Source organism: Fukomys damarensis, unplaced genomic scaffold, assembly GCF_012274545.1.
Source record: "Fukomys damarensis isolate Sample0158 unplaced genomic scaffold, DMR_v1.0_HiC HiC_scaffold_16, whole genome shotgun sequence".
Classification (NCBI taxonomy): Eukaryota; Metazoa; Chordata; class Mammalia; order Rodentia; family Bathyergidae; genus Fukomys; species Fukomys damarensis.
The window spans coordinates 65,143,018-65,152,813 of record NW_022900928.1 but is presented as its reverse complement, the minus strand read 5'-3'; the positions used below and the strand labels follow the sequence as shown (position 1 = coordinate 65,152,813).

The 9,796-nt window shown below is 49.3% G+C and overlaps 1 protein-coding gene across 3 annotated transcripts in view; it reads left to right on the top strand.

The window, feature by feature from the left end:
• Pcsk7 (proprotein convertase subtilisin/kexin type 7) overlaps nt 1-9,482 on the top strand; it is a 20,845-nt gene extending 11,363 nt beyond the window's left edge. For all 3 annotated transcript variants that reach the window (XM_010629384.3, XM_010629383.3, XM_010629382.3), the window contains 8 exons: nt 402-569; nt 1,035-1,142; nt 1,621-1,723; nt 6,092-6,248; nt 6,777-6,871; nt 7,556-7,649; nt 7,913-8,030; nt 8,308-9,482. In XM_010629384.3, the coding sequence (XP_010627686.1) occupies nt 402-569; nt 1,035-1,142; nt 1,621-1,723; nt 6,092-6,248; nt 6,777-6,871; nt 7,556-7,649; nt 7,913-8,030; nt 8,308-8,676 (1,212 nt within the window). In that variant the 3' untranslated portion in view covers nt 8,677-9,482. The remainder of the gene's footprint in view (nt 1-401; nt 570-1,034; nt 1,143-1,620; nt 1,724-6,091; nt 6,249-6,776; nt 6,872-7,555; nt 7,650-7,912; nt 8,031-8,307) is intronic.
• Nucleotides 9,483-9,796: the final 314 nt, after the last annotated feature.

Sequence of the window (9,796 nt, the reverse complement as noted above, 5' to 3'; positions counted from 1 at the left end):
CTCTCTCTCTCTCTCTCTCTCTCTCTCTCTCTCTCTCTCTCTCTCTGTCTGTCTCTCTCTCTCTCTCAAGGGAAGAAAGGTTTATTTCAGCTCACAGATTGTAGAGATTTCACTTCATAGTCAGCTGGCTTCAAGGCAGCGTGGCCTGGCAATGGAGAAATAGTCCATGGCAGGGCAGACAGAAAGCAGTAGTCACTCTCATTTTAATTCTGCAAAAGTCTCTAGGAGGCCAGAAGGATTCAAATTCTCCTTGTCTAGCCCTGCTCGTGGGCCTCTCTAGTCAGGCACACAGCTCTAACGAAGGCAGGCCCCCCTGAGAGGCTGGGTCTGAGGTCTGTCCTCTTCTCTCTGCCTCAGAGCTCTTCTTTAACGCCCTCACTGCTCCGCACTCCACTTCCCAGGTGACCACCGACTGGGACCTTCAGAAAGGCACCGGCTGCACAGAGGGCCACACAGGGACCTCCGCAGCAGCACCTCTGGCAGCTGGCATGATAGCCCTCATGCTGCAGGTGCGGCCCTGTCTCACATGGCGCGACGTCCAGCACATCATTGTCTTCACAGCCACCCAGGTGAGATCAGGTAGACAGGTGGCCAGGCCCAGCCTGCCCCAGAGTTTGGGTATCAGGAGCTTACAGATTCTAAATGTCCCAAATGTTAGGCACCAAGTCCCAGAGTGGCACGTGTAAAGAACAGATATGGAGGGCCAGGGATTTAGCTCAGTCATTCCGCAGCCTGCTGCGCAAGTGCAAGGGCCAGAGTTCGACCCCTGTACAAAAACAAACAAAAAAAAAGAACAGATACAGGGATGCCCTCAAGGCCTCTTTACTCTGCCACTGGTGCCTCCTGACTCCCTCTCTGGAAGCAAGCCTCCGGTGGTGACATCATGAGGCTGTGACCTTTTGTCCCAGCTGTCCTGGGGGAATCCATTGCTAGTGACCCCTGGACTGGACTGGATCGGCCAGCAGGGAAGCAGAAGACAACAGGCTGTTGTGACACTGGCCATGTGTGAGACTAATGGGCTCCTGTCCTTTCAGTATGAGGATCGCCATGCAGATTGGCTCACCAATGAGGCGGGCTTCAGCCACAGCCACCAGCATGGTTTCGGGCTGCTCAATGCTTGGAGACTCGTCAATGCAGCCAAGGTGAACAGGTGTGGGCATGGCTGGACAGGGTGACCAAGTGGGCGTCCCATGTCCAAAACGTTGCCTGGCACATCATAGGCACTTCAGAAATGTTCATTCATGTCAGTACATTGGCCACTTTTACCCTCGAGTAAGCTGATAGCCATTTTATACATGAAAACACTCAGGTGCAGAGCCATAATTTGGAAGGTCCCAAACTGTTAGGGAGAAAATGAGACCTGAGTACAGCTGGGTCTCATCCTCATCTTCAAACCTGGGCATGGCCATTTCTTCCACTTCCTTAACTTGGTGCCTTGAGGAGCACTCCAGGGTGTCAGCAGAACCTTGGGAGTAAAGGAAGGTGATGATGAGAGGAAAAATAGAAAGCTGGGCTTACAGATCATGTGGATGAGTGTGTGTGAGTGCTTACGCACATGGGAATGTGAGTGTGATCAGCCTTGTTCATTGCTTTGCCACACCACCCCCTTTCCTTTAACAGATCTGGACGTCTGTCCCTTACTTAGCTTCCTACATCAGCCCTGTGCTGAAAGAGAACAAGGCTATTCTGCAGTCCCCGCACTCACTGGAGGTCCTGTGGAATGGTAAGTAGTCAGCACCGAGGGGTTAATCTTGTATCTCAGTCCTGGGCTGGATGGATGTGCGCGGTTAGACTCTGCCTCCCTGCTGACTTCCCCCTTCCTTCAGGAGCTGAGCTCCAGCCAAACCTGTAGAGTTTTCTTTGACCATTTTAGGACATGTTGCTGCTTCTGAGTTGGCTGGCCCCATGGCTGCTTAAACAAGACCTTTCTCCCGAGCTCCTAGGAGTGAAAGGAGCTGCTGAGCAACCAGCTAGGAAGGCGGGTGGGTGGAGCGGGTGTAGGACTGAGCAGGCTGGTGTGAAAGAAGTGTCTGTGACCTCCATGTTAAGATCCTGCCAGACAACTACCCGGCCAGGTAGCCTTAGGTGAAGTAAAGGAATTGAGCACTCTTTCCTTTGATGCTCAGGCTTGTCTCCTAGAGCTACATACCACCTATTGGGTGGGACAGACATGAGTAGAAGTTCCCTAGATTAGGGTTACCTGCCCTCCACGCCTGCCCCCATGGTGCCTGGGGCTGCTAGGCTGTGTGAAGGGGGAGCCAGTTATCATCTAAGTGAGTGATGCAGTGTATGTTGAGCACAGAGGTGAAATGTGTTTTTGTGAGAGGACCTATACACAATTTCTTATTGTTATTGTGTTATTTTGGTGCTGGTGATGCATATGGCTCCAGGATAATCTCCCAGCCCCTCTGCACATTTCCCAGCTTTCAGGGACTTTTTTTTTCCTTTGAGGAATTTGGCAAGCAGAGATATTCACTACTTTCTGTGAAGGTTGAAGTGTGTCATTCTCTGTACCCAAACCAGAACTGTGTCCTCACTTTTTCTGTCCTCCTCAAAAGTATTCAGTCCAGAGCCCTAGCAGTAGAAAGAATGGCCAAAGGAAGGACCTCAGGCAGCAGGAGGGGCAGTCTCTCTCAGGTGGAGTTTTTACTTGGAGGAGCTGAGTTACCCTCTGCCTAAGCAGGTCCAACTCCTGCCAGTTTCCCTGTATGTGAAGGGAGCCTTAGGCCCAGTCACTATATTTTCCGTAAAAGGAATGCTATCTTGGAAAGGGCATAATGCATTAGCCAAGGCACAGCAGTTCAGAAACATGCCCAGGAATGTGGTTCTGTCAGAAGCCCCTGACTTTGCACCCACAGTCTTGGGTATTGTGTGCTTTCTAACCTTTATCTCCCATTTAGGACTGTTTCCCGTCACATCTGTCAGATGAGGGAAGTTGACTTAGAAGGATTGGAGCCTCTCCAGTTTTGTCATCTTTTGGTTCCTCTAACAAGGGATGTTGCCCCAGGGTGTCTGACAAACTTTCTTAGGTATTGAGGGCTCTGCCAATGACTTGTTTGTCACTAGGAAGCAAGAGAAAGGAGGACAAGTTGTCCTGGGGAGAGGAAACTGGGAGGTGGTGTAGGAAGAGCGTGGGAGCGATGAGGAGGGAAAGATCCAGGGAGTGGGGCCAGAGGAGTCTTGCACCCAGGCAGCAAACAGGCGTGCTGCACATTTCAGAGGCCAGTGAAAGTGACTTCTCTGACAGGACTCCATCACCCCTGAGCAGAAAAGGTAAGAGCTTGAGGGCTGAGAGGAGGAAGCCTAGGTAGGACAGAGCTGAGCAACTCAGCCCCTATAGCCATGCTGTAGTGTTTTTCCAGAAGGATATGGAACTTTTACTAAGGTAGAGGGAGCTGAGCATCCCTACAGTAGAAGAGAAGGTGAAAATCCTCGAAGACTCCAGAGCAAAGTTGTCACATAGAACTTTATGCCATGATGGGAATATTCTAGATCCATGATGCTGTATAATTTTATGGAACACTTAAAATGTGGCCGGTGTAACTGAGGAACAGAATTTGAATTTATCTAATTGTAGTTCATTTAAATTTAAGTAATCACATGTGACTGGTAGCTGCTCTATTAAACACTACAGCTGAAGAGCCTGACAGACTCATTTCCCCCACCAGCAGGAAGTTAGGAGGAAGAGTGTATCAGGGTGCCCAGCTCCTTTAGAGCAGACACTGGGTCCAAAATCTGTCGAAGAGGGTGTGAGGTGGGATGGGATTTGGGGAGGAATATCTTCTGCGCAAAAGAGCCTGTGTACTAGAAGATTCCCGGGCACCTACTCACACTTGTTTTTCCTCCTGGTTTGTACCCTGAGTGTATGGCTAACCCTCTGCCTATGCAGTGAGTCCTGTTCTTTGCCCTCTCAGCCCCCTCTTTCCCTCTCTACCTATTCTTCTTTCTGCCTTCCAACTAATGTTCCTGCCTCCCGTCAGCCTTTCAGATGAATTAACTGCAGCCACTGCTCTGCTTTCACACATTTCCTCCGCAACACTCGCTTCATTATTCATGATGCCTCTTCCCTAACTCCATCCAGGGCTGATTCAGAGTCCATCCTTCTTAACCTTCTTGATGTTCTGACCCTATTAATTAGACCTTTGCTGCAGGCCCTCTCCTCTGGCTTCTGTGACCCCTTTACTGCTTAACCCTCTTCTGGCCTCGCTCTGTACCTGAGGTTCCCATTTTCTTCACTTGCTCATTTAGTGCCTAGCCTGAAAATCTAAGAATTTGATCCAAGATCATTTGTCCTCATGCCAGGTATGGTGGTGCATGCCTGTAACCCCAGCACTTGGGAGGCTGAAGCAGGAAGATCATCACAAATTCAGGGCATGTATTGAGTTCAGGACCAGCCTGAAATACAGAGCTGAGATCCTGTCTCCTAAAACAAAACAAAAAAAGATTTGTCCTCTCTCAATGTTTATGACTTGCTGCCACCTTTCCACACATGATTTCTAGATCTAAATCTCTTACTGTGATACCTCACCAGTGGGAAGGATAGAGATTATCATAGCTAGAATATGGGCAAACTAAAGCCCTGGTATCTTCTGGAGTAGAAAGACCCTAAAGTCTAAATAATAATAGTGAGGATCATTGGCTCCAACTTGGTGTTTTTTATGTACCACACGCTACTAAGTATTAACTTCTTTAAGCCTTTTTTTCAGTTCCAGGGATCGAACTCAGGATCTTACACGTACGAGGCAGGCAGCAGCACCACTGAGCTACATCTCCAGCCCCTTAACATCCTTAAATATTGATACATTTAATTCTACTAGAAATTCTAGAAATAATTTAGTATATTCACACATATGGCCACCCAAGTACCCACCCACACCAATGAACAAAGAAACAAAAAAAAGGTTGTAGCATATCGTGAATACAGACAAGCACTCCTCTTTGATTGGGTTTCTTTTCAGATTCTGTTCTGATCTATAACATGTCACTGACCCTCCTGTATACCTCTTATTCTTTCTTTCTTTCTTTCTTTTTTTTTTTTTTTAACAGGGCCTCACTGTGTAGTTCAGGCTGACCTTGAACTCACTATGTAGCCCAGGCTGGCCTTGAACTCATGGCAGTCTTCCTGCCTCAGCCTCCCGAGTGCTGGGATAACAGGTGTGCACCACCACGCCCAGCCCACCATGCTATTGATCCTCTAACAATATAATACATTTAACACATAAAAATTGTGCTACCCACCTTTTCCCATCCCTAACCCCTGGCAACCACTAACTGTTCTCCATCTTTACGATTGTGTTATTTCATAAATAACTATGTAAATGGAATCATGCATTATGTGTCCATTTGAGATTGGCTTTTTTCACTCAGCATAATTTCCTCGAAACTTACCCACTTCAGTGGTTTTCAAAAGCAATTTGGCATTGTCTCCCATATATGAGACTTGTTCATTTCACCTCTGTCTTTGTGATATCATCTCTCCTTTCTAGAATACTCTCTACCAATCTGTGTTCCTTTCCTTCGTCAGTGTGTCTCACAGCATGTCTTCCCTTATCAGTTTTGTACGTATCAAATCATTTTCCATTTGTCTTCAGGTAGACAGGTACCATGCCCAACTTATCTATATAGTGCCATTATCTCGTCAGGTGCCTAATTTTTGTTTTTAATTTTGTATTTTTGAGACAGGGTCTCACCATGTAGTCCAGGCTGGCTTCAAACTTACTGTGTACCCCAGGTTGGCCTCAGACTCAAGGTGATCCTCCTGCCTTAGCCTCCTGAGTGCTGGGATTATAGTTGTGCACCACCACACCCAGCTAGATCTTAGGTGCCTAAGATTTAGGAGGTACTTGTAGGTAATTTTTAGGTGAATGAGTAATTGAAGTTGCTCTGTTGGGTTCTTACATTGTGTCTCAGCCATGTATTGCCTTCCTAGCTAGACCCTAAATGGCACTGCTTTTTAGTCACTAGTGTTGAGGTTGCTGTACGTGCCTGTATGTGGCTTCAGGAAGCTTGTGCATTTGTATATGTGGGGATAAAGTGAGGGCGTAAGTGTTTATGGGCTGGTTTCCCAGCTTCCCAGCCTGACTTCCTACAGTCAGCAGGATGGATCTGGAGATGTCGGGGCTGAAGACCCTGGAGCATGTAGCAGTGACGGTCTCCATCGCTCACCCACGCCGAGGCAGCTTGGAACTGAAACTCTTTTGTCCCAGTGGCATGGTGTCCCTTATCGGCGCCCCCCGCAGCATGGACTCGTACGTACACCTGCCTGTGGCCTCCTGAGCTGTCTTTGCAATAAGGATCTTTTGAAGAGGATAGTGGCTCTGTCATAAGCAACCATGGCACCGACTGTCCTTGGAAGTTGGAAGCCACTGATCACATGCTTGCTTTAAGTGCTTACAATGTGTTGGGCATTGTGCTCTACATACATGCATCCTCTAATCATTGAAGGACCAGCTGGAGTAGACTTTGTGACCTCCTTTTACAAATGAGTGAACAAGTAGTCACAGAGCTAGTAACTGCTGAGAAGAGTAAACCTAGATCTGTGGGACTTCAAGTCTGTGTCCTCCCCACCTAGGCCTTTCCCATACACCTCAGGGCCACAAGTCCCTCATTCCCTGAGATCCCTGGGGTGAGGAGCACACTTGGGTCCCCTTCTGGCACCTTCCCAAATGGCTGTAGCTCATTTCTGTGGCTGCTGCAGTGAGGAACTAAATGTTTCTGGGAAGGGGTCAGCTCTCTGTGCTGTTCCTTTCATCTCCGCGCCTTTGATCTTTCCCCAGAGATCCCAATGGTTTCGAAGACTGGACCTTCTCCACTGTGCGGTGCTGGGGGGAAAGAGCAAAAGGCACCTACAGACTGGTCATCAGGGATGTAGGTGAGCCTCCCCGCCCTTTCCCCAGGGCCCTGCCTTCCCTCGTTGTCCCTTTGGATCTCAGAGTCCCCACAGAAAGTGTCACGCGCAAGGGCAGATGCCAAGGAGGATGCACCTAAACCTGGGCATTAATCCCTAAAGCTGACCACTTAGTCATCTCTATTCCTTGGAGAAGTAAAACCAGGTCCTTTCACGTGTAGCGATTCTTCAGCCAGCCCTGGTAGGCAGGTAAGGTCAGGACTAATGTTCACCTTTTTTTTTTAACTGAGGCCAGAAGTTTGAAGTGCCCTATAAGGTCACAGTAACAGTGACTATTGAATATCTGCGATACCAGTGAAGAGACTAGAAATTGTACCTGCCCTTGCCTCCCTAATTCTAGTCAAACTATGTATCTGCCAGACCAACTAGTGGTTTTCAAACCTTCTTTACTTTGGCAGAAAAACATTTTTCTTTCAAGAAAATCCCAGCTGAAATCCCAAAATAGAGGATAAAGGCACAACTCTGCTTTGAATTCAGCCTTTCAAGCTCTCTGCCTGTGCCAAAGCACTTCTGCAGAACCGGAGGGTCTCAGTGGGACAGCCACTAACTACACTGCACTGTGGTCTGAGTGCCTTGAGTGGCTGCGCTTCTGAGGGTGGCATGGCCAACAGAGGGGATTGCTCACAGGTTGCCCACTTGATGCCCTAGGTGATGAGCCACTCCACTTGGGCATCCTCCAGCAGTGGCAGCTGACCTTGTATGGCTCCATGTGGAGTCCAGTGGACATTAGGGAAAGACAAAGGTAGGTACAGCCCCGTATGTCAGAGGGAGGGCAGCTTGTGATGTGGGAGAAGCCACCCCAGGAGCCAGTTCCCTTCCAAATCCTGTAGTCCCTCTAGCTCCTGACCCCAGCTGAAGACACAGCCAGGGGCTGGGAAGCCACAGTGCACTCCTGCCCTCAGGCCTGGGCTCCCTTTCCTCCCCAGTGGCAAGGCAGGAGGACAACAAAGGCAGACGGTATAGGAACCATGTTCAATAAGGCATCCTGCACCCTTTGCTCCACAGGCTGTTAGAAAGTGCCATGAGTGGAAGATACCTGCATGACAGCTTCACTCTGCCCTGCCCACCTGGACTGGAAATTCCTGAGGAAGATGGTTATACCATCACCCCTAACACCCTGAAGGTACTAGCACCAGGATTCAAATTATAGGCACATAGGACTGTCCGAGGGGTTGGTGACCTGGATGACCTGAGGAATGAGAGGGTGGGAAGATCTGGATTCCCACAATGGCTTCATAGTATTGCTTCTACTCTGCGAGCTCATTCAGAGGACAGTCCAGTGGTGGGAGGGGCAGGAGAAGGGGTGGGCAGCAAGCTTCTCAAGGGGTGGGGGGGACTCCTTGAGCTCATAGTTCAGCCATGGGAACGGAACCTAACATAGGTGCTTGGCTTTTTCCCAGACCCTGGTGCTGGTGGGCTGTTTCACCATCTTCTGGACTATTTACTATATGCTGGAGGTATATCTGAGCCACAGGAATGTGACTTCCACCCAAGGTTGTAGGAATGGACTCTGCCACTGGCCCCAAAGGAGCCGAAAATCCAAAGAGGAAGGGACAGAGCTAGAATCAGTGCCACTTTGCAACAGTAAGGATCTAAATGAAACGGAGGCAGAGAACGGGAGCCCTCCCACCACCACTGACCTCCTTGCCCCAGACGTTCTCAATGAAGGGGACTGGGCCCTGTCCCAGAACAACCAGAGTGCCCTGGACTGCCCTTATCAGCACCGACCGCCAGACCTGTTGCAGAAGGAGGAGGAACAGATTTGCTGACCTCAGGGTCTGGTAGACTTGGTGAGGGACAGGCTCTTCCTTCCCAGAATTGGGGAAGCTGCTCCCAACTTTGAGGACCTCTGGGGAAAATGTAGTCCTGATGCTTACATCTGGAACCTGAGGCCTCAACAGCATTCTCTGGCTACCCTCATGGAGGGTAAGGGCCTTCGTAAGTAAAAGCGGCAGAAGATGGAACCAGAGGACAATCTGGAGAGAGGATAGGATCCTGACTGGTTGCTTTCTAGGAGAAAGGCTTGCCAAGGGATTGGCACTCAAATAGCTGCCACCATTTCTCTTGGCAATCCAGCAACACAAGTCATAGAGATCCCTACCCATGTAGTTTGAAAAGGTGCCTGCATGGCCAGGAGAATCCTCAACAGAAACATCACTGGGATCACTAGGAAGGAGTGTGGCTGGAGATGCTGGCTGGGAAGGGCCCAGCCATGACTGCCCTGAAAGCAGCGCCTTCTTTAGCCTTTCCCAGGAGTGCCAAGCTTGAACATGCTGTGGCTCCCTTCGTCATCACTCCTGCCCCTCCTGAAGGATTGGCACAATGCTCCTGGCATAGCTGGGGAGAGTCATGGCTCCCCAGGGCCCATACTGCCTCATTAGAGAAGTCTGTGGTGGCACTGAGGAGCAGGTATGGGACATGAGTGTTTTAGGAGAAGCCAAGGGAGCCACTGCCACTCCAGCCCTGTGACCACCCTGTCTTCCTCTGAAAAGTGCTCAGGGAAAAGCCCTTCCCCTGGAGACCTACCGTCTACAACCTGTGACTTTTCCTCCCACTCTTGGCCTCCTCCCTTCTTCTGAGCTAATTGAATTTTTTTAATGCTTAAAATTTTGATTTTCTCTTTTCACAGCAACATTTTGTTGAATTTTTTTCTGCACAGCTTTTCCAAAATAAAGACCTTCCAAATAATTCCACCGCTTCCCATCTCCTTCTGCTTCCCAAAGCTAACTTGAGTGGCCATGTTGATCTCCTTCCCCTTGAGTCCTTGAGATTCACTCCCCTCTTCAGGTTTGTTTCTTCGGATCCTCTGGGGACCCAAGTGCATGACAAGTCCCCTGAGGGGCAGATAGCAGCCAATAACACATGAACCCAAGATGCCAGCTGCTCCCT